This window comes from Henckelia pumila, chromosome 3 (assembly GCF_033568475.1).
Source record: "Henckelia pumila isolate YLH828 chromosome 3, ASM3356847v2, whole genome shotgun sequence".
Lineage (NCBI taxonomy): Eukaryota > Viridiplantae > Streptophyta > Magnoliopsida > Lamiales > Gesneriaceae > Henckelia > Henckelia pumila.
This window is the reverse complement of record NC_133122.1, coordinates 90076460-90101812: the sequence shown is the minus strand read 5'-3', so window position 1 is coordinate 90101812 and position 25353 is coordinate 90076460. Positions and strand designations below refer to the sequence as shown.

At 34.3% G+C, this 25353-nt stretch overlaps 1 protein-coding gene across 5 annotated transcripts in view; it reads left to right on the top strand.

The window, feature by feature from the left end:
• Window positions 1–9438: 9438 nt before the first annotated feature.
• LOC140890738 (calcium-transporting ATPase 10, plasma membrane-type-like) overlaps window positions 9439–25353 on the top strand; it is a 31600-nt gene continuing 15685 nt past the window's right edge. For 2 of the 5 annotated variants that reach the window (XM_073298756.1, XM_073298757.1), the window contains exons 1-7: window positions 9533–9844; window positions 16837–16953; window positions 17031–17070; window positions 17520–17641; window positions 17760–17891; window positions 17981–18070; window positions 18256–18325. In XM_073298756.1, coding sequence (XP_073154857.1) covers window positions 9710–9844; window positions 16837–16953; window positions 17031–17070; window positions 17520–17641; window positions 17760–17891; window positions 17981–18070; window positions 18256–18325 — 706 coding nt within the window. In that variant the 5' untranslated portion in view covers window positions 9533–9709. The other 3 variants (XM_073298755.1, XM_073298754.1, XM_073298758.1) reach the window with 3 other exon arrangements.

The window sequence follows — 25353 nt, the reverse complement described above, 5'->3', positions numbered from 1 at the left end:
GTAACTTTATTTCCTTATACTTGTGGTAGAGTACTATATGTGTCGAGTTGTTTCATGATTATAGGGAGGACGTATCTTACTGCTGGTGATATCTCATATCTTTTTCGAGACCAATCTTATCATTTTCCTATAATCGACCCTGTCTCCAGCAGAGAGAATATTATGCATTAAGATTTGGTGTCTTTATTTTACGGGCCACTAGCCAACCAGATCAAGTAGCGCAATGCCAGCAGCTTGATGCACTAGAGCTTCTCAGGAGATCACTCATCCTATTACCTTGACGCACTAGATCATGGAAAAAAATATTTATTATTATTTTTCACTAACAAATACGAGTTAGGTCAATTCATCTTAAAACCAACATGGATATTCTTAATTACAATTTTTTTATATTATTCTTAAGTTAATTATCACTTATTATATATGCTAGTAATCCACGCACACGAAAATTCGCGTGCATAAATAGTTTATATTACGTCTAAAAATAATGAACATTTTTTATATTTTTAATTGAAAAATAAATTTGAAATATGATAATTATAAGTAGTGAGAGATATTTTTGTCTATCCATTAATTTGATCAAGGTGATTATTCTAAAGAGTTCATGCATTATTATATTGTATATATGCATGTATCATTCCAAATCTCCATGTCTTTACGCTCTCTTGAATTTTAACAGGCTTGTTAAAACCCCATGCAACCCCAAAATTATTAACTTTCTCTATTATTTTATTTTATTTTATTTAAACAAAATATATAAGTTTCTGCTAGCAACTAGCAGCATGTACGTACGGCTGAGAATCAAGCACGTGCATGCCTCAATAATTTGTTATTTAAGTTGTAAAATTAATTTAACTTTCTCCATCATTTTGTACATCTTTGAAGGCCAGCCTTTTTGTTTCTACTTTTGGCATCGATGATTAATTAATTAACAGGCGATTGGTACATATATATAACATTTGTCTGATATATTATATGATGTATTCTAGCTAGCTATTTCGAATGTTTTGATTTAGCTAACTTAATTTTTTTTAAAATATTATGAAATATAAAAATTTAGACATGCTATGTAATATTACTAAGAATACAAATAACAATTAAATAAATAAAATATAAACCATAACACAAAAAACTTTAAATATGATAATAATATAGGAAAAGATAATTTTTTTTTTTGAAAGAGTCATGTTCAAGAACTAAATTGAACGATTTAGAACTAAATGTGTGAATTACAATTTTGGAATTAATTAAGGAAAAAAAAAGACTTAATCAAATTGACTAAGAAAAAAAGACTTAATCAAAAGGTAATTAATTATAGTGGCCGACTCTTGTTTTATTAATAGAACATAAATAAAACTAATACATTTTCAAATGAGCATGTCTTATAGGGCTTGCTTAGTGTGGTTTACTTGCTAACGTGATTTATAAGATATCGCGTTAGTTTGAAGGTTTACTCAATGCGTACCAAAAGATAATAGATGATGATCATAAAAAAATAGTATATAAGTATAGTTAGGTTAGCACATACCTCTATCTTAAAAGTTAAAACATGATTCAATAATATCAACTTTCTTTGTGCCAAAAATATAATTGTCATTCCGCACTTTGCTTTTATCGAAAAATTCGACCCTACCCCATGGGTATTACCTCATGGGGGTAGGTGGCATGATTTTATTGGTGCATATCATGTGGATCTCACATGATTGAGTGGGTCCCACATGATATGCATCAATAAAATCCTGCCAGCTACCCCATGGGGTAGGGTCGAATCAACCCCGCTCCTACCTATGTGCATCACACGTTTAAAAGTGTGTTTATGTACTTTTCTCGATTTTATTTGATGTTGGTATGTGCTACACATTTATTGTACGATCCAAGATTAGGCCCCTATCATTATTTGTGCCTCTTCTTCTTCTTCTTCTTCTTCTTCTTCTTCTTTTTTTCCCGGTTTATATAGTTTAGTTAATTAGCTAAAACAACTAAACACAAATTTTAATGAGACGATCTTATGGTAAATGAGATCATACATGTACATACACTGCCCCAAATAACATCTAAAAGTGGAGATTTTTCAATACATAGAGGGTCCACTATTTTTACAGTGGATCCCACATATAATTATGATAAATTTTCACCATTAGATATATTATTAGGGTAATGACTGTATATGTAAGATGAAATTTTCCATAATGGAATAATGTTGTGAGACGAATCTACGACTTGATTGGACTCTTAAAAAAGTGTTATTTTCAGATTGATCGACCGATCTCACAAATAACATATCGTGAGTGTCGGCAAGAATGATTAAACAAAAGAAAAAGGTGGCATCAAATGTTGGCAAGTGGCATTAAATGCATTCAAGGCATGTGGCAGAGAAAAATGGGCTACATGGCAAAAATGAATTCAATTGTGAATTCTCTTTGCCGTGTACACATTGGGGAGGAGCTCTATAAATAGAGCCCTCCGATTCTCAGTTTTTGCATCCCATCCCGAGTTCTCTCATCTGATTCTTGAGTTTTCTTCTCTCCTTATTTATTTCTATATATATTTGTGAGATAGGTTTTTCTTCTGTATAAAAGAGTGAGTGTCTTTTTGGAAACACAGAGAGAGGTTGTAATTCTCCAAATATTATAGTGGAATCTTTTAGTCTTGCCCGTGGTTTTTACCCTAATAATTTTAGGGGTTTTCCACGTAAATTTTGGTGTTTATTTTATTCTTCAATTTCCATAGATTTTATCTCGTGATGCCGCACCTGAGACCAACAAGTGGTATCAGAGCCTTGGCATAAAAATTTTTAAAATTATGAGTATGCTCTGTGGTTGCAGCTTTGACTGATCTTCCACATCAGAAAAGATTTTTTGAAGATTTTATAAGGCATGATTCTTGTAGTCAAGATGACGGTAAAATACGAGATAAAAAAGTTCAATGAGAGAAATTTTTTACTGTGAAAATTGAAGGTGCAAGAAATTCTTACAAAGGAGCGTTGCTTGGCAGCTATTGGAGATAGACCGGCGGATATCCCGGACGATCAAAAGTGGAATGAGATGAATCACAATGTTGTTGCCAATTTGCACTTGGCTATAACGGATGAAGTTTTGTCAAGTATCTCTGAAATAAAAAGCGCAAAAGTTATTTGGGATACTTTGACGAAACTGTACGAGGTCAAGTCACTACACAACAAAATTTTTCTAAAGAGAAAGCTTTATACTCTTCGGATGGCGGAATCTTCATTGATGACCGACCATATTAACACACTGAATACTCTATTTTTCCGGCTCAACTCTATGGGGCATAAAATAGAGAAAAAAGAACGTGCGGAGCTTCTACTTCAAAGTCTACCAGATTCATACGATCAGCTCATCATCAATGTTACCAACAATGTTCTTTCGGATAATTTAAATTTTGACGACGTCTTAACTGCGGTTCTTAGAGAAGAGAGTCGTCGAAGGAACAAGGAAGATAGGTTGACAACGTCGAAGCAAGCAGAGGCTTTACCGATGACGAGAGGAAGGTTGACGGAGCGTGACTCTAGTGGGAGCCACATATATGGTAGATCCAAGTCAAGAAGTAAGAAGAAAAATATTTACTACTTTAAATGTGGCGGTAAAGGGCACTTCAAGAGAGAGCGTACGAAGAGCATCGAAAAGGGATCTCAAGAAAATATGGCCAGTACTTCAGGCAGTGGTGAAATATTATTCAGCGAAGCAGCAACAGTTGCGGAAGGCAGACACAGGTTTTGTGATGCATGAATTATGGATTCAGGAGCGACGTGGCACATGATGTCAAGGAGAGAATGGTTCGATTAGTATGAACCAGTCTCAGGAGGATCTGTATTCATAGGAAATGATCATGCCTTGGAAATCGCTGGGTTTGGTACCATCAAAATCAAAATATTTGATGGTACTATTCGCACCATACAGAAGGTACGACATGTGAAGGGCCTGACAAAGAATCTTTTGTCTTTGGGGCAATTGGATGATATTGGGTACAAAACCCGTATCGAGAAAGAGATCATGAAGATTGTGAAAGGCGCGCTTGTGGTTATGAAGGCGAAAAAGGTTGCTGCAAATCTGTATGTATTGTTGGGGGAAACACACAAAGAGGCGGAACTAGCTGTTGCATCAATTGGTTCGGGGGAAGAATCAACAGTGTTGTGGCATAGAAAGCTCGGGCATATGTCAGAACGAGGAATGAAGATTATCTCTGAATGGAAGTTGTTGCTGCGGCTTACAAAAGTGACTCTACCCTACCCTTTTGTGAGCATTGTGTTACCAGTAAACAACATAGATTAAAGTTTGGCACATCTACTGCCAAAAGCAAAGACATATTGGAGCTGATTCATTCTGATGTTTGGCAAGCACCGGTGGTATCCCTAGGAGGAGCAAAATATTTTGTCTCGTTTATGGATGATTTATCTAGGAGATGTTGGGTGTATCCAATCAAGAAGAAATCAGATGTATTTGAAGTCTTCAAAGTTTTCAAAGCGCAGGTTGAACTTGATTATAACAAGAAAATCAAGTGTTTGAGGACTGACAATGGAGAAGAATATACCAGTGATGATTTTGATGCATTTTGCCAGCATGAGGGCATCAAAAGACAGTTCACGATGGCTTACATGCCGTAGCAGAATGGAGTGGCAGAGCGGATGAACAGAACTTTGTTGGACAGAACAAGGGCCATGTTGGGTACCGCGGGTCTAGCCAAGTCATTTTGGGCAGAAGCAGTCAAAACCGCTTCTTATATCATCAATCGTTCTCCTTCAGTGGCGATTGATTTGAAGACTCCGATGGAGGTGTGGACTGGCAAGCCAATTGATTATTCTCGGTTATATACATTTGGAAGTCCGGTGTACGTGTTGTACAATGAACAAGAAAGATCGAAGTTGGATTCCAAATCCAGAAAGTGTATCTTCTTGGGTTATGCTGATGGAGTAAAGGGGTTTCGCTTGTGGGATCCCACTGTCCACAAGCTTATCATCAACAGAGATGTTATCTTTGAGGAAGATAAAGTGAAGGGAGACAAAGACACACTGAATTCAGAAACTACTATCATTCAGGTGGAAAATAATACAGACGAAGATCAAGTTTCTTGTGAAGCTGTACCGGAGCACGAGAAACAAAAACCAGTTGAGTCAGAGGTTTTCAAAGTGAGGCAGTCAACTCGAGAGAGAAGACCACCAGGTTGGTTTTCAGATTATGTCACTGAAAAAAACATTGCATATTGTCTATTAACAGAGGATGGTGAGCCATCGAGTTTCCATGAGGCTACTCAAAGCTCGGATGTATCCCTGTGGATGACAACGATGCAGGAAGAATTGGAAGCATTGGACAAGAACAAAACTTGGGATCTTGTTACACTACCACGAGGAAGAAAAGCTATCGGTAACAGATGGGTCTATAAGATCAAGAGTGATGGCAATAACCAAGTAGAGCGGTATCATGCGAGATTAGTTGTCAAAAGGTACGCTCAAAAAGAAGGCATCGACTTCAATGAGATATTTTCTCCTGTGGTTCGACTTTCAACAGTAAGAGTAGTATTGGCAATGTGTGCAGTGTTTGACCTACATCTAGAACAGTTAGATGTGAAAACGACATTTTTTCATGGCGATCTTGAAGAAGAAATCTATATGCTCCAGCCAGAAGGTTTTGCAGAAAACGGCAAAGAGAACTTGGTTTGCAGGTTGAACAAATCTTTGTACGGTCTCAAACAGGCGCCGAGGTGTTGGTACAAGAGATTTGATTTCTATATCATGAGCCTTGGGTACAACAGACTCAGTGCAGACCCTTGTACGTATTTCAAGAGGTCTGGTGATGATGATTATATCATTTTGCTGTTGTACGTGGACGACATGTTGGTAGCAGGCCCCAACAAAGGTCGGGTCCAAGAATTGAAGGCACAGTTGGCTAGGGAATTTGATATGAAGGAATTGAGACCAGCAAACAAGATTCTAGGGATGCAAGTTTACCGAGACAGAAGCAATAGAAAGATTTGGATTTCCCAGAAAAATTATTTGAAGAAAGTCTTGCACCGCTTCAACATGCAAGATAGTAAGCCAGTTTCAACCCCTCTTCCTATTAACTTCAAGTTATCTTCTGAGATGTGTCCTAGCAGTGAAGCAGAGAGGATGGAGATGTCTCGAGTACCGTATGCATCAGCAGTGAGGAGTTTAATGTTCGCCATGATTTGTACAAAACCAGACATTGCACAAGCAGTGGGAGCAGTCAGTCGGTATATAGCAAATCCTGGACAAGAGCATTGGAGCACGGTTAAGAGGATCCTTAGATACATTAAGGGTACCTCGGATGGTGCATTATGTTTTGGAGGATTGGATTTTACACTCAGGGGCTATGTGGATTTAGACTATGCGGGTGATCCAAATAAAAGAAAATCTACTACTGGTTATGTGTTTACAGTTGTAGTAGGTGCAGTCAGCTGGGTTTCAAAACTGCAAACAGTTGTGGCATTATCTACAATGGAGGCAGAATACATGGTAGCTACTCAAGTTTGCAAGGAGACAATATGGATTAAAAGGTTATTGGAGGAGCTTGGGCACAAACAAGAAAATATTCCTTTGTTTTGCGACAGTCAGAGTGCCTTGCACATTGCAGGAATCCAGCATTTCATTTCAGGACTAAACACATTGGAGTACAATTTCACTTTGTACGAGAAGTAGTAGAGGAAAGAAGTGTGGATATGCAGAAGATCCATACGAAGGACAACATAGCTGATATTCTGACCAAGCCAGTGAACATGGAGAAGTTCGAGTGGTGTAGATCCTCATGTGGCCTAGCAAAAATGTAAGTAGCGGGAATGACAAGATTGAAGGATGTGTGGAGATGTGTTTGATTCTCAATCAAATCTTCAAGTGAGAGAATGTCGGCAAGAATGATTAAACAAAAGAAAAAGGTGGCATCAAATGTTGGCAAGTGGCATTAAATGCATTCAAGGCATGTGGCAGAAAAAAATGGGCTACACGACAAAAATGAATTCAATTGTGAATTCTCTTTGCCGTGTACACACTGGGGAGGAGCTCTATAAATAGAGCCTTCCGATTCTCAGTTTTTGCATCCCATCTCGAGTTCTCTCATCTGATTCTTGAGTTTTCTTCTCTCCTTATTTATTTCTATATATATTTGTGAGATAAGTTTTTCTCCTGTATAAAAGAGTGAGTGTCTTTTTGGAAACACAGAGAGAGGTTGTAATTCTCCAAATATTATAGTGGAATTTTTGGTCTTGCCCGTGGTTTTTACCTTAATAATTTTAGGGGTTTTCCACGTAAATTTTGGTATCTATTTTATTCTTCAATTTCCATAGTTTCTATCTCGTGATGCCGCAGCTGGGACCAACAACGAGGTTGTTTACAAAACATATCTATGAAATTACGTGCTATCTCATAACAGACATGTTCAACTAGATAATGATATGAAATCCTCGATTCGATTATGTACTATATTCCATGCTACATAAGTGATAAGACATATACGAGATACTAGACCATTGATTTTTAATTTTTACAGATATTTCATTATCTTCGTTTTTTTTTAGTGGATTACATTATCTTTCATATTCTTATAACTTTATGATGGATCGGTTAAAAATCTTGTAATATAGTGGAACTGATGAAGGTGTTTTAGTGTACATATATATAAACTAAATCCATTTACAATGAAAGGTTAACAAAATGTTTGATGTGCCTTTTTATTATTTTAGATTTGATTAAATTAGCAGAAGAAATAAACTAATTAAAAAAAATTGGAATTGTCGAAGTCTTGCTTTTGCACTTTAACCATTTGATTGGATGTATTATTAATTTATATATAATTTATCTCATCAAATCTCGCGTTTTTCTCGTTATATTATTTATTCATCTATGAATTATTAATTTTATATCAATCAAATAATTAATAATTTATCTTACATCAATCAAATCATTGAATTTAAATTATTATATTACCTCTTATAAATAATATTATTCATTTTATTTATTGTTAAAAGGAAAATGGTAATTTATCATTTTTATATAAAATTTAATCAATCAAATCCAATAAACTATAATCTATCAATTATCAAATCAAATACTATATTACTATCATTTTTTTTTTATTTTTATTACATCATATTACTTATCTATGTATTATTTGTCCAATCACTCAAACCAAACGATACCTAAGAAAATGAGGGGCAAAATAGGAAATCAATAAATTTTTTGAATGTAAAAATTGTTATGTGAAAGACAGAAGTTGTCATTCTAAAAATTTTAGATGTAACACTATGATGACACTTCATTTTTTTTTTTTTGAGTTGTACGAGAGAATTGTCACACATGTACCATCAAATTCAAAATCTAGTTCTAAACTTTGTACTTTGGTGCTAGATGATTTACAAGTAATCCGTAATTAACTAGTAGTTTTGTACCGAGGTTATTTGCTTGCACAGTGCTTTTTATTGTTACGGTATTTTTTTTAATGGGTTTGGGTATTTTAAGACTCGAAAGTGTTTGTAAAAAACCATGTTTTAAAAAAGTGATGATAATAATAATAATAATAATTATTGTTGTTGTTGTTGTTATGTAGATACAAGAAATTATTATAGATATGAAGAAAGAGAAAAAAAATCATAAGTTGATAGCATTTGAAATAAAAAAAGCTAAAATTGAAAAAAAAAATTAGTTCGATTTTTTGTAAATAAGTGATTATTGCACTAGATTTAAATAAAGTACCCAAAATTACCGGAAATTATGGTTTGATTGTGTATTGTGAAATGTAAGTGATAATTTTAAATTTTAAAAAAATATTGGTGGTTTGAGCATTCATAAAAAATTTCATTTATTTACAAAAAACTGATTTTTCAAGAATTTTTAGGGTTTACAAACGCAGCTAATATATAATTTATGTTATTTAATTTAACATGTAGCTTAAAAAAAAAAAACATAAAACTCTTGTGAATTATCACAAACTAAAATATTATTCCAATATGGGTATTTCGGACATTTAATGAACTTCCGATCATTTGACAGTCCATGACTTATTTAAGGTTCCTATCTTTTTTTTTTTATTAAAAAAAAAATAGTTTCCTATTTTTCTGTGAGAGATAAAAATTGAACATACTAATTTTTTATCCAAGAGTACTTAAATTTCAAAAATTAAAATATTAGGTCTAAAACTCACGGATTTATATAAATGAGATGTGTAGATCTAATCTATATTAACCGTAAAAAAAACAATTTTAAATTAAAATAATATTTTAAAGTGAATGTCCGAATTCCGATCACAATTTTTATGACGAGAATCCTATTCCTACCAAACGAACCATATTGTTGAACAGAACTACCTGTAATTAATATTATTAATTAATTAATTGACATTAGATTGACGACAATTGACACATAAAATAAAAAAATATTTATTAATAAAATGGAGTAAATGAAGTTTCGTGGTAGTTTCCCTCCTATAGGCTATCTCGTTTCCACTCCCAATACTGGAACGACTTTAGCTCCCCCACATTGCCGACTCTCTCCCAGGTTTTTCTTGTTTTAATTTTAATATCGTTGTCTGTCTTCATTGGATGTCATTTCGCAAATTTTGATTGCTGGAATTGGAAATTTGCTGGATTTTTGTTTGAATCTCGAGCTTCTGTTTGTGCTTTTGATGCAAATACCGTACAGACTTAAGCGGTCTCATATCTCGTGCGGCATTGCAGAAATCGAGAAATGGGTGATGGATTGAAGAATGACCTGGAAGCCGCGAGTGGCCGCGGAGATGAGGAGGATGATGAACAAGGCGCTGGGCCCTTCGATATCTTCCGTACCAAAAGTGCTCCGGTCGACCGGTTGCGCCGGTGGAGGGTAACTTTGTCACATTCATTCAAATTTTTTACTTTTAAACTCCCTAATTCTTTCTCATTCTTCACCAAATTTATTGCTCCTTTCCAAACGTCAAAAGTATAATTGGAGTTACTAATTTAGGAAGGAAGAAGGGTTTGCAACAGATTCTTTTTCAAGGAATGATGAAATTTATAGATTAAGCAGAATTTTTATTTTTAAATTAATGATTTTTTTCATATTAAGTCGTGTTTAGATTAATTATATATAGAAAAATAATACCGAGATTATTAAACTAATTTTATATGTGGGATAATGATGAATAATCAATAACATGTTTACTTTGATTGATTAATTTTGTGATTGAAATTATGGTCAAGTCACGAGTTACGATTTTGTCATTTGCTTACAATATATAATTTTATTTTTAGTTTGTATTTGTAAAATTAAGATTGTGATTTTTATTGAAGAATATAAATTATTATTAATCAAGTTGTAAATTATTTTAATTGATCAAAATTATTGATTATAAATATTATTTATTTTTTAAAACAAAATTTAATAAATTACGTAAATTTTTTTCCATGAATAAGGATAAAATCCAACTAAATGTATTAATCATATCTTAAATTATTAGAATTTTTCTTCATGTTTTATAATTTTGTAATTGATTTGCCATATATTAAAATGAAAATCACATGATATGCAATATATATTCAAGCATTTGAAATTTCTATTCATGTTTTATAATTTTTTAAATGGGGTTTTCATATATTATTTTTTGGGAAGTAAATGATATTAATGTAATTTTTCTCAATTGGAAAGATAATAAGTTAAAAATTATTATTTATCACACTTTTTATTTGTGATAAATTATCAATGTTTAAAGTTTAAAATAGGTCAATATGGACGAGCATGAGTTAATAAGTGCCCTAAAAATGCAAGTAAACATTAGATTGATAAAGATTAATAATATAATCATATGCTTATCATAGCAAGTAAACGCAACCTAATAACGATAATATCACATTAAAATACTAATAAAGATATAAGATTGCAGATTTTAAAAAAAGTTATTTTATGAAAATTTAAAAAGTTTCATCGACAAAATTATCACAAAAACTCTTTTAAGATAGTCTCACAAAATAATTTTGTGTAAAACCTATTATTTTTTATGCTAAAAATATTTTGTCAGACGAATATCCAAATATCTCTTATTAAAACCTATTATTTTTTATACTAAAAATATTATTTTCAATTTCTACATGAATCAATTCGACCGCCTCACGGATAAATATACTGTCTCATAGAAGACCTACTCTAAAGTTATATGGAGGGAGTTTAATTGTAATTTTAAATTTTCATATAAAAATTAATCAAATTCATAGTTGTCAAAAGCGCAGAAGCGCTCGCTTTAAGCGCAAAGCGCAACGAGGCGCAAGGCCTGCGCTTCAGTGTGCTTCAAAGCGCACGACTTCTATGAAGCATCCGCCTTTTTTGAGCTTTTTTTGCGCTTCGGAGAAGAACAACATTTTTCAAATTTTTTTTGAGAGATGTGAATTGCCTTTTAAAGTGCAATTTATCCTCTATTTACCCTAAAAAAACACAGAAACCCCAACATCACATTGCCTTTCCTCCCCAATTCCTCTGCCCTTGTGTCATCTTGTCATTTGCCCTCTGCATTTTAATATTTGATATTCAAAAGATGAAGATTATGACGAATTTCAAATTTGATGTCTTATGTTTCATAAATTTTATTTAAAAAGTGATTTTTATTTTATTTTTTAAGAATAATTTTGTATTGCGCTTTACTTCCGTAAAGCGTGCGCTTCGCTTTGCGCTTAAAGCCCAAGGACACTTGAGCGCTTTAATGCGCCTTGCGCTTTTGACAACTATGATCAAATTAATTAAAAGTTAGTTCGTATAACTGCAAGGTTCTAATAAGCGCTAGACGGTAGGCGGACGATCACCCACCGCCTAGGTGCCTTAACGGCCGGCATGGCGCCTAGGCGGTCTTTTAAAAAATATATTAATTAATTATGAAAATATATAAAATATTTTCTAGAAGCAAAAATAGGTTTTACTTATTTGTTAGTGTAAATAGATAAATAGATTTTACTTATGTAAAATTTAATAAATTGTTTTAATCCTTACATGTATATGTAAATATATATTGTAGTTTAGATTAGGCAGCATATTGGGCTGAAGTCAAATCCTTTTTTATTCTGCTTACCATAATCAGAAGATACATGGATATTTATTGAAGAAACCCTCTCTTACTAAAACACCAAGATCATGGAAGCTTATCTAAGAAATCTAATCAACTGCTGACTTCAAATACAAACCAGCTCGTATCCGAAAGACTAATGTATTGGATAAAACAGATAATATTTTGTTTTCAACACTCCTCAAGCTGGACCATATATGTTGTCAGCATCGCTATATACTTTGATATTTCTTATCGGGGATTTCTTGAAGAGTAGTCCCTTTCGTGGGTTCCCTTTTAAGTACCTTAGTACTCGATACACTCCATCCATGTTATCTTTTGTTGGACTATTCATGTATTGACTGAAAACACTTGCTGCAAATCCAATATTTGGTCTTGTAAGATAGATCAACTTCCCAACTAGCCTCTGGTATCTTCCCTTATCAACCAACGATTCGTCTTTTTTCTCCCCAAGATTCACATTTGCATCCATGGGGTGTGTCAGGCTTGTTCCCCAACATGCTAGTTCCTTCAATAGGTCCAGCACATACTTCCTTTGTGAAAATGAAATCCCAAGAGATGATCTAGCAACTTCCATTCCAAGAAAAAATTTGAGGTGTCCTAGATCCTTCATTTCAAATTCCTTTGATAACAATGTTTTTAGTGAGCCATCTCATCTTCCTGATTTCCTGTAAGGACAATATCATCAACGTAGACAATGAGGACCGTGATTTTACCTATTTCTGCATGTTTGACAAACATCATGTTGTCTGATTGACACTGAGTGTACCCATTTCCTTTCAGAACAATGTTGAACCGATATAACCAGGGTCGAGTTGATTGTTTAATGCGATATAAGGCCTTCATTAATCTACATACCTTGTTGGTGGTTGATTCATTTTCGAAGCCAGGAGGGATATCCATGTAAATTTCTTTCTCGAGATCTCCATTCAGAAAGACATCCTTGACATAAAGCTGATAGGGGCTAGTCCAGATTTGCAGCTACTGACAGTAAGACTCTGACGGTGTTGACTCTCGCCACTGGAGCAAATGTTTCTTGATAGTCAATCCGATATGATTGAGCGTATTGCCACTGGTCGTGCTTTGAGTCGTTCTACACTTCCATTAGCTTTGTGTTTAACAGAAAATTTCATTTGCATCCAACTGTACGTTTATTATGTGGAAGATCCGTGATGGACTGATCCATGCCTTATTTTTCTCCGGTGCTCTTATCTCATCAACGGCTGTGGCTTTCCATCCTTGGTTTTGAGGAGCATCCCTTTACAGAATATTAGGAAAAAACATTGATGGAGATTGTGTTCTATTATTTTTTGATAATAAAATGAATAAAATCAAATCCCAAAAATTTGGGAAATATCATACCTAACAATTATATAAAATCCTAGTTTAAATTTAACCCTATCAAATTCTAACTATGTCGGAAAGAGAGGGAAACTCAGGATCACATACATTGTCCTTTCACGTACGGAATGTGGACTAGAGTTTTGATGAAGATGCGATTAGTTTGGGTAATACCAAGATCAACGTAGGTTTTATTCGCAACAGATCTTGGATATCTTCTAGGCAAGAAGGGGAGAATTTTTTGGATGGTGGTTCATAGTATTTGTTGGTCGGAATGGTTGGAGAGGAAAGAAAGAATCTTCGAAAATATTTAATTAACAGTAGAAAAGTGTTGGGAAAAAATCAAATTAATACTACTACGTGGAGTAGATCTCTTAAAGAGCTTAAGAATGTGTCAATCTCAGATTTATAAATAGAAGTTGTCTGTATTTTCTTTTGTCATTCGCGGATCTTTTGTCCGCCTTTTGTAATAATTTCTTTCACGTATATAATATATTATTTTATCTCATAAAAAAAAACTACTCGACACCCCCCTCAAGTTGGTGCGAAGATATCTATCATGCCCAACTTGCTCACTTGTTCTTCAAAGGTTTGTTTGGATAAGCCCTTGGTTAGAATATCTGCAACTTGTGATAGAGTTGGAACATATGGAATTCAAATTGCCCCGTCTTCAAGCTTCTCTTTTATGAAATGCTTGTCAATTTCGATGTGCTTAGTTCTCTCATGAAGAACTGAATTGTGAAGAGCATGATTACCGGTGTTCGATCTGTTGTGCGGTCCGTTGGTGCCAAACTTTTTCTTGAAGAGCACGACTTCCAACGTTCGATCTGTTGGTGCCAAACTTTTTCTTGAGATGAGGCTGGTTTACCATGTATTTTCCAGCACGCTTCTATAGTCTGCCATGGTTTTTTGCACTTCTCACATAATGGTCTGCCCTCAGATCCCATCTCTCGTCTCACAAGGGCTGAACCTTCAGAATCTACAGTGGGTTCGACCTTTTTCAGCATCACTTGGCGACGAGTTTCTTCACTGCGGACCTCGGAAAACACTTCTCGAAGGCTAGGTAGAGGTTTTCGCCCAAGTATACGGCCTCGAACCTCATCCTGTTCCTCGTTTAACCTTGCAAGGAAGACAGAGATTCTGTTGCAGTCCACTTTTGTCTTGTATCGCGTACAATCCTTGCTACATTTCAATTCTGTCAGTCATCATCACTCAAGGAAATAGTCATACCTTTGTGTATTTTCACATTCAATTGCATGGTGTTCATATCCATTGCATTCCCTGTATTGCACATAATCATAATTCTTGGTATTAGGTTGATTATTACCTTGGTCGAGACGGTTTTCGAGTAGGTGACACCTTCAACAGATTTTCAGGATCAGGTAAACTAGGGTGCCTAGATTGTTGTCCAACTTTCTTATTGTCTCTTCTCTTCTTCGAATAATCTTCAAATTTCTGGTTGATCAAAAAAATTGAATCTTCACATAAATCTGAATTATTGACTTCATGCGATCGGAGTTTGACGTCTGCAATCGGCATGTCCATGATAATTGCAGTTTATCTTAAATTCGTGTAGAGTTGGTGTTGTCTATGGTGTTACAACACCAGAGACAACATGCAGCAGAATTAATAAAACACAATTAATTAACAAAAATAAATAACACAAGAAATTAATTTTGCAAGTAAAAACTCGTGCGGGTGCCTTAGGGCTAAAGAATCACTAGAAAAGTGTAGATAAGCAATACTAGTGATTTTACAAAATACTGTAAATTCTAAATTTCTCAACAAGTTGAGAAATCAAACTTGAATTCTAAACAATCAGAGTATAAAGTAAATCAGATGCAACTCACGTAATCGTAAAGACGAAGATACAGTGAAGTCGTCAAACAACATTATGCACTAAGTATTGTCTTTGATGTCTTCAACACCAGCAGCAACACGGGGACAACAATAACGATGATTGCAAAATCTGGCTTCAGCAACCTTCAAATTCTCGATTGGAATTCTTCAATGGTGCTGTGTGAATTTTTCTTCTGAAGCCGTAAAGTGTTTGTGCGCAGAAATCCTCTTTATAGAATTGAGTCCAAAGTTAGATGAATTTTCTTAGACAGAGTCCTACATGAATAAAGAAACAATGTTAAGTAGGCATAAAACTCTTATCATTTATATCAAATCATATCTTGACAATATTTTATAAACATAAATCACTTATATTCCGTATCAAGATATAATTTTATCAAGATAATTATTTATCCTATTCAATATCGAAATCATATAATATTTACGCTATATTTTAATTTTGTCTAGAAGGCAAAATCTAATCATGATCTATTCAAACCAAAGGCAAGATATTTTAAGGAATTAAAATTCCTTTCACTATCAAATCAAATCAAATATTACAAAGTATATATTTGTTACTAATCTACACTCTCCCTCAAGCTTGTCCATAGATGTTTACAAACCAAGCTTGCCTACTAGGAACTCATGCGTTTGTTCCGAAAGCCTTTTTGTGAGAATGTCGGCGAGTTGATGACTGGTAGGAACATATTCAATGCTGATAACTTTACCGTCTAGCTTTTCCTTAATAAAGTGTCGATCCACTTCAACATGTTTAGTTCGATCATGATGCACAGGACTGTGGGCGATACTAATGGTGAACTTATTATCACAACAAAGTTGCATTGGATCCTCACACTTGATTATTTTTGCATTCCTCTTTATCCCAATAAGTTCACATTGTATGTTGGGTTATAATATTTTTACGATTTTATGCTACTGGGCCTGGTCCCGTGCTACAAATCCCAATTGTATGTGGGGATTAATATTTTTCTTGCTACGTTTTCAGAGCCATGGCTCTGATACCGTGAAAGCAAAAAGAACATCAAAATAGACAGAAAAGGGAGAGAGACAACATAATTGTTTCATATAATTTTTCTGAATGAATAACTCATGTACAAGAGCCTATATTTGGTAGAAATCTTAAATTAGGTAAATGTTCAACTATTACTTGATTTTATGAGTAAAATATTCTTTATTCTATATGTGAAAATATTTTCGTTTCTCCACAATCCTATCACTACCAAGCGGTGCCTAATACTTTATTGTGGATGTAGAGAGGAAGTATAGGAATTAGATCAGGCTATTTTGAAATTCTGTTTCTAGGATATTTGTTAGCTGAGATTGATTCTTTTTTCGGTGACTGATTTGCACGATTTACTTGTATTAATATTATGCTGTATCCTGTAGAATATGAGTAAGAAAATTTCAACTCTCAAACTGAAATTACTAACTTAAATTTGTTTATTATGTATTTAGAATATTTTGAATATGCATTAGGGATATCCTTATTTATATCTTGGAAATTGTGCATCAATCCCAATTTTAAACATTAAGATAAGATGATAGTAGGTTTATTTCTTTTTTTCTAAACCAATTGTTTCTGTTTCAGCAAGCTGCACTTGTACTGAATGCTTCTCGACGATTTCGGTATACACTAGACTTGAAGAAAGAAGAAGAGAGGAAACAGTTGATTGCTAAGATCAGAATGCATGCTCAAGTCATTCGAGTAAATTATGTTTCTTATTCTTAATTCAGACACATATGCACATCTGAGTGAGTGTTAATCAATAATTGCTCAACCAGGCAGCGGTTCTTTTCCAAGCGGCAGGGCTAGGACAAAAGGGTAATTTTTGTGTTCTTCATCATGCTAATATTGAATAACTTTGGATACTATAATGCCATTGGATAGGCTGTTAGCATTTTGAATAATAAATGATCTGTCTATGAAATTGGTGCTGTTTGAAAAGGCATGATTCATTCTGATGACCCGTTATGATCATTTGCTTGCAATTTTGGTTTAATTGGGCGAGCTATATTAACACGAGGATTAGATAGTGGCTTAAGATGTGTTATGTGTTATACGTCCTATTGTTGTCATGTTCTTTGATTTGTGTTTTCTTGTGAATTTAGTATGTAAAATATTCAAGTTTCATGTTTTTTTTGGCGAGTTTTCACGTTCACAATATCTCAGTGTATGATTCTCTGCATATTGTTGTTTCTTGGATGATCGTATCCAAATATTTCTCTTCTCTCCAGTTACTATTAACATAGTTATATTTCTGCTTTTTTCAGTTCAAGTTACTTCACAATTACCCTCAAGCCCAACTAGAATTGGGGATTTTGGTATCAGTGCTGAAGAACTAGTTGCAATTTCCAGGAACCATGATGTCTCTCTTCTGGAGCGTATTGGAGGGGTAAGTTCCCTGCAATGGCAACTACCTTTTCTTGTTTATTATTTAGTTTGTTTAGTGTTATCTTTCTATTGATGTTTTATGTTACCTTGATTTATATCCCTTTTCCCCTTTGCATCAGGTTAGAGGAGTGGTTGAGAAGTTAGAATCCAATCCAGAGAAAGGCTTATCAAATAATGAGACTGACCTTGTGAGCCGAAATAAAGCTTTTGGATCAAACACGTATCCAAGGAAGAAAGGAAGGAGTTTCTGGGTGAAAATGCTTATTCTAATGTTGATAGAGTAAAATATTATTTTGCACATTTAATGAAGGCTTTTATTTTGGTTCGCTTTCCCCTACAGAGGTTCGTGTGGGAAGCATGTCGTGACACTACACTTATCATCTTGATGGTGGCTGCAGCTGCTTCCTTGGCTCTAGGTATAAAGACGGAGGTAAGGTTAATAAATGTCTTTGCTATTCACATTACATAAGATCGTTGGATGAAGTGAATATTGGTTCCGTTTCTAGTGGAATCTAAAGATTTGTACCTAGTTGTTGCAAATTCCTTGCGACCTTTTGTTTTTCTGAGATTTGGTCCTGGGGGAAATTATTTGGAGAACCTTGTTCATTCTTTTAGGGTATAAAAGAAGGTTGGTATGATGGAGGAAGCATTGCCTTGGCTGTTCTTATAGTCATTGTATTCACAGGTATAACAGGACAAAAAAATGATTTTCACATGCCATACTGACTCTTCTAATTGCAAGTATGCATATGCATTCATACTTCACATTTCATCTCTTGTAGCTTACATGATTTTTGTGAGCAATAAATTCAAACTCTTATGGTGTATGCTGTAGCAACTTGATATTATTTGACATAATTTTAGGTAGGGTGAAGGCCATGTGGAGCCAGGTTCTTTAACTATAGGGAACTTTGTATTAACCAACACCTCAGAATGAATATTTCATTTCCCACAAGAAGAGTAATGGAATTGAATTTCTGCAGCTTACTTCCTTATTGACCATAGACTAATGGATGACCATAAACTGCATTATTTGTATCTTTTGCAAGGCTGATGTGATGACCAAATTTTAAATCTGGAAAATAGGAGGGTCATGTCTTGGGTGGTCCATTCCATTACAGGCGAAAGTTGCAAGAATTTCTTGCTTTACAACATCATGCATGAAATATGGGATGTAGCAAATGAATCACTATAATACACTTTTGAAATTTTCTTGATAGAAATAATTTTTTAGATAGGGACAGATCTCCGTGAGCTTCGAGCGGTAAATATAGTTATGACAACATATAAGTTCGTTATAGTTCCCAACTCATGAATCTCATTATGGTGTGATTTATGGGTGAAAAGTGAGGGATTTGAGGCTCACGGAGGAGAACCTCACAATCTCTAGTTTTGAGACTCTTTGAAGAGAGCATCGTAATTGAAACGACCGATACTCGATGAATTTTCTTTTTATTTACATATATGCCCATACATATGCAACTATACGTAAAACATATTTTCGTAAAATTTATTACATAATAAAAATCGATTTCATGTTAAAATTTAAATACTCGAACATATTAAAAATCCATGCATGAATACTCAATAATGTAAAATGCGAAAAATAGTTTGATACAATCCCATAATCACTGAAACATAAAAGTGCGAAGGTCACGGGTGTGCTAGCTCGCCACGGATGCTCAGAGGTCTTCGCCGCCAGTCGGGACCACAACCTTCTGACTAACATCATACTCATCTGCACATCATTTAGATCTACATCATTTAGATCTAATGAGCCTAGAGGCTCAGCATGCTATACTCTTTAATATCAAATACTACATAATAAAATCGCATGCAAGCACAAATCATATAAAAATATCCTGAGGTATCTAATGCATGCATGATCGTAAAAACATTTGCATAATACTGAGTCATAAACATAAACATAATCATCTTCATAATCTTGATAATAAACATAATACGTAACATAAATTCGTAACATAATCATTGACATGTCATAATCATAAAACCATTTCCTGTGGGTCATAACAGTGAAGTGCAACCATAAGCGATTGATCAATCTAAAACCAGCGTACGTGGCAGCGAGGTCCACCGAACCTATCGGGTTTCCCTACGCTTCCTATGCCTCTTCGCCAAATCTCTGGGGATCCAAAGGCTCATAAACACAAGTGAAAAGGTCATCGGGTCTGGTTATCCTGACCTCCAGTCCCGTATTTGCCACAAATCACATCAATTTCCCAAAAATATTTTCTTTACATGTCATTATATTTTATATTAACATAAAATACATGCATGAATCATGAACTTAAAAAATATTATTTTCCTTAAAAATTCTGCCCGTAAATATATTTTTAATCCATTTTTCATAGATATCATACTTATATCAAAATATACATATACATTCATTAAATATATATTTACGGACTATTTTATTTGCCACTGGCTAGTTCGAGTTGCTGCCTCCTTAACTAAAGCCCTTAAACTTAGATTCGTTCGATAACAGTTAGGCTGACCCATTAACACTTAAACTGGCCCAATAATACATAGACTAGCTCAATCACACTTAAATTATCTCAATTAGACTAAGATTGACCCAATTAAAATAATTAACGCAACTTATAACTTTGCCCAACCAAATAAATTAAACATAGGCCCATAAAAATTTAGCCCAATTAATAAATCGAGTCCAATTAATATCTTAAGCCCAACAAGATTGACTCGACAACTTGGACCAATAAACAAACTTGGCCTAATAAACAAATTTGGTCCAATGAACAAATTCGTTACAATAAACAGACTTGACCCAACAAACGAACTTGGCCCAATAAATAGACTTGTCCCAATAAAATAAACTTGGCCCAATAAAATAAACTTAACACTCGAAACTCCTAAATAAATTACCCGGCCCGAAATAAATAACCCGGACCCAAATCTATAACATATGACCCTAATACACTTGATCCCACCTGGACAACCCGCTTGCCCAAGCTGTCCGCTAGGTAAACCACCTTACAACCGTCCAGCTCTTCACCTAGCCAACACTAGCTCAAGCCACCTTAAACCAAGACCCAAAGAGACCTAACCCAGCCATCAAAACCAGTGAACAGCAGCTAAGACCCAACCATGACAGAAAAATCATCCAAAACCAAGCCACAATGAATAAAAAACATGAATGATGCATGAATTAAAACTTGAGGTACGATATCCAAATACAAGTGCAATAACACGTTTTTTAATCATCAAATAGTGAATATACTGATCTAAATGGATGAGCAAAGAAGAGTATAACATGCCTTTGCGTTTAAAACGCACGAAAAACTTATACGGTTGCGGTTGCGTCTATCGGGGCTCGAAAATCTCATATTCCCAATTATGGAAAGCTTAATTCCCTAAACAGCTGATTCCTGTCTCTATGAGCCCGTTTAGATTTGGTAGATATTTTTTAAAAAATTATTTTTTTAAGTTATAATTTTTGGCTTTTAAAAAAACTCTAATTTTGACTTAAAAAAGTGTTTTTTTAAGCACTTATTTTGCCATCCAAACACCTTATTAACTAAAAAAAAACATTTTTTTAAAAAAAAGTGTTTTTCTAGTTTGGATTTTGATATCAAACGGGGCCAAAATATCCTTAACTAGCTTCCGATCTGCGAAAAATCACATAACGGTCAAAAGCCAACCCTAGTAAACTCTGGTCAAACTTTGACCAAAAATTTCTGAACTTAATTGCGTTTTCACCGATTCACGGTTTTGAATCTCAACTCGAAACTTAGATATTTGGATCCATCACGTCGAACCGGTCAAAAATGGTTAACACGTTGGTGGTCGCCAGAAAATTGGAGGAGACGGCGGCGATGACCAAAACTTCTTCAAAATTCATTAAATTTGGCAGAGTTGTAGAGCTCGACGAGACGATTGTAATGAAATAAGCCACGATCGGAAAGGACCACCGTGGCGGCGTAGATCGGAAAAAAATAGAGGCATCTCCGGGGAGATATCATGTCCGCTCTTGGCCTGAAAATGTACTAAAAACAACGAGTTAAGGCTGGAAAATTCTCTACATCTCATGGGTCGAAGCTTTCCTAGCTCAAAACCAACAAAAACAACCGAAAATCGCGATTTCTCACCGAGGAAGAAGATGAATAGTAGCTCGGCCGCGACTTGGCTTCAAACTCGGTGCTCCGGTCACCAAAACTTATGATTCTTGGTATGGTTGTGAACTCCTCGATGAGAGCTACAATATGGAGGGTTCAATCGATGGTGAAGGGCGGCGGCCGGCGACGGGAGGGGCAAAAATGGGGGTTTGGGTTTAGTGCGTGTTTTAGGTGTTTCGTGCGTGAGAGAGAGCGCACCACTTAATAGTATAAAAATTGGTCCTAAAATGAACCGGTCTGATGCATTTCAATGCTCTTGTGTTATTTTACTCCATTATGTAATTTAACATATTTTTACAATTATCTGGAATAACAAAATTTGACCAGTTAACTAGACCAGTAAATTGTCAATAAATAAAATTGAGTCAATCTTAGGCTCTGACCAAACATCCAAAATTGATTATTTGGACATAAATAATTATTTTAGTCCCAATATCTCAATAATTATTTCAAAATGCCAATATTACCAGATATCCGGAAATAGTCAAACTCATACTGATTGACACGTGTATTTTATAAATAAACTCTATAACTCATTTAGCAGCAATAATTATTTTATCAACTCAATAATTATTTTAAATTGCCAATTAATTCGTTAATAAATTTTTGGGGCGTTACAGTAATGAAGAGGAACATTAATAAACCAATCCAACACTTTAATAGGAGAGATTCCAAGATTGTGCAACCTTAGATATGGGAAAGACAATTAATGAAGACTTAGAGGGTGTTTGGCAGAGCTTAAAAGCTCTTTCAAACAGTTATAAGCTCTAAAAAATTTTTTTTTGGTAAATTTTTTTAAAAACAACTTATAAGCTGTCAAACAAAGCTGTTTGACAGCTTATAAGCTGTTTTTTAAAAAGTAAGGGGGGTGGTATTTTTTTCAAAACGATCTTATTTTAACATTCTATCTCTCTAAAATATCCTTAAATATTTTAATAAATTTTCATCATATCCTCCACCCATTAAATATTAAATATTATTTTTTAAAAAAATTCCAAATCACATAAATTTTTCTAAAATAAAATATTATAACAATTTTATTTTTTTAATATATGTTTATTCTAAAACTATTTTCATATATGTATAACTCGAAAATTTTCATATAATTATAATTTATACCCTTTTTGGTAATACGACGATAAAAAGATCTTATAATACCAAACACATCACCATCTTTAAGTTATTTAAAATAAGTTTATCCAAACACTTTAACAGCTTATTTTAAAATAAGTTCTAACAGCTTATAAGCTCGTAAAACAGCTTTTAAACTTTAGGAGATTATAAGCTCTTTTTAATAAGTTTAGCCAAACACCCTCTTAAAAAGATTTGATAGGTACTAATATTAACAAGTTCTATTTTTTTTGGGAGCTCATAACCTAAAAACTCCAAAATTAAGTACGTTTGATTTGAGGAAATTCGGGGATAGTGACGTCTTAGGAAGTTTATCAGGAAGTGTGTGAGTGATAACATAAGCAAGTTGGAACAACTCGTGTTGGTACTGTGGGGAATAGTAATCGTTTTGGTTGTTGCTTTGCCATCCACTCCGATTCAAAATAGCTTCTTGCAACGGTGTCTTGGGTCGTAAACTTCATCAAAATTTTTGTGAAAGCTTTTGCCTTTCAATCCATCATCTTAGCCCAAGTCATATTCTTTGGGGCACCCAATATCTCCAGTACACAAATGTTCTCTATTCTATGGAGAACATTCGTGCCTTTTTGTCAATATCCGGACACAGGGTTAAAGTTTTGTGGCACTTTTCAACTTGGTTAAAGTTTTGTGGCACTTTTCGTGGATATGTCAGGTGACCAAGTCACTAGTTTGTCATTAGTCTTCAAAAAGATGGTGAAAAATAAAATATTGATGATTTCAACAAGAATTTAAAAGAGCTTACATGGTGGTCTTATTAAGAGTGTCAAAATTATGTATTAGAATTGTAGTCATACATTATGCGGACAAATGCAATACACTTTTTTTTTTTCAGCATGTGATGTACCGATGAGTAATATACTACCGTGCATTTAATTAAATTCATTCAAACCATCCAACTCAAAAGTTGTGTTGAAATTTTGTTAAGGAAAAACTGAGAAGTGCTTCAATTGGGAGAACTTATAGAATCTCATGACTCAAAACTGTGTTACATCTTCATATAACAAAACAAATGCTGAGAATTCAGGTACACCATATGACAATGCCAAAACTTTCTAAGACCAACATTTTAATCATGACATAGTTGTTAAGGGTGCAAGGTGCACTAAGGCGCAAAGGGGTCCTGGAGCCTGAGGCGCAAGGACAGGCGCGCGCCTTATCAAAACAAGGTGCACTATTAAATTTTCAGAAAAAGATATTTATTTAATGCTATTATATGACAAAACACTATTATTGAAGTAATTAAGCTAAGCAAAAGTATATTTATCACAAAAAATATTTATCTACTACAACTATTTTATGGTAAAGTGTATACTTTTGAGAATGCAGTAAGAATGTGACGTCCCATTATTTTTTTTTTTTACAGCTCGGAACGTTACTCAAACATACATACTTGAATTACAAAACTTCGGTGAAAATAAAAACTTTGCGGAAGCATAATCTTTTATTAAATAGGCGAATTAAAATGTGCACAAAATGAAGAATTAAACATTCCCAAGATTTTGCCAAACATGACCATCAACTTAAAAATTTAAAAGAAAACTTGTTTCCCAATCACAACTTAAAATTGTTTTGACAACTATCACCATAGTTCTCGCATTCATGCATCACCCGTTGTGCCGATCCCTGCCTCTTCTTCATGTCCACCCACGTAATCATCAATGAATGCATCAACCTCGTCGTTACCTGCACCATTCAAGTATAGTGAGTCTAAAGACTCAGCAAGGAAAAATGCATAAAGATCATCTTTCTAAACTTTAAAAGAGAACATTAACTTAAGCTTTCATGCAATAAACATAACTTTGATGTAGCCATAACATAAAAGTATTTGGGGTGATGAAGTATGAGTAGTGTGGCAACCGTCATAATGAGCCATTCATAGTTTTCTGTTGATCAACAAGCATATGGTATTACGCCCGTAACTTTCATTCTTTGGATAGCCGCTTCGGAGCTCATCCCGAAGTGCATACCCCGTATAACCATCCCTTGAGCCATGTTTGGATAGACGCTCTGGAGCTCATCCCGAAGTGCATACCCCATATAATCACCACAGGACGCATAAAACACCAAAATATTTTCCATATACCATAATATTCATCTTAACACATCTTTTCATATCATTGTAAAAATCATGCTCATAAAACTTCTCATGATGCTAAAAATGCTTACTACTTCAAAACATTTCATGCAAAAAAAAAAAAATAGTTTTTCAAGAAAAAGTCACATAACATGCAATACGTAACTTGACCGTCCACGTGAGGCATTTCGTCGGTTCCAGACATCGAAAACTTGAAACTTTTTCCTAAACATACTTAAAATTAATTAGAATACATTAAAATAACCAAAACATGATTTTTAGAACCCAAAATCACGTAAATAGGGGTGGGGAATGCGAACAGACGGCGCGGGCGCG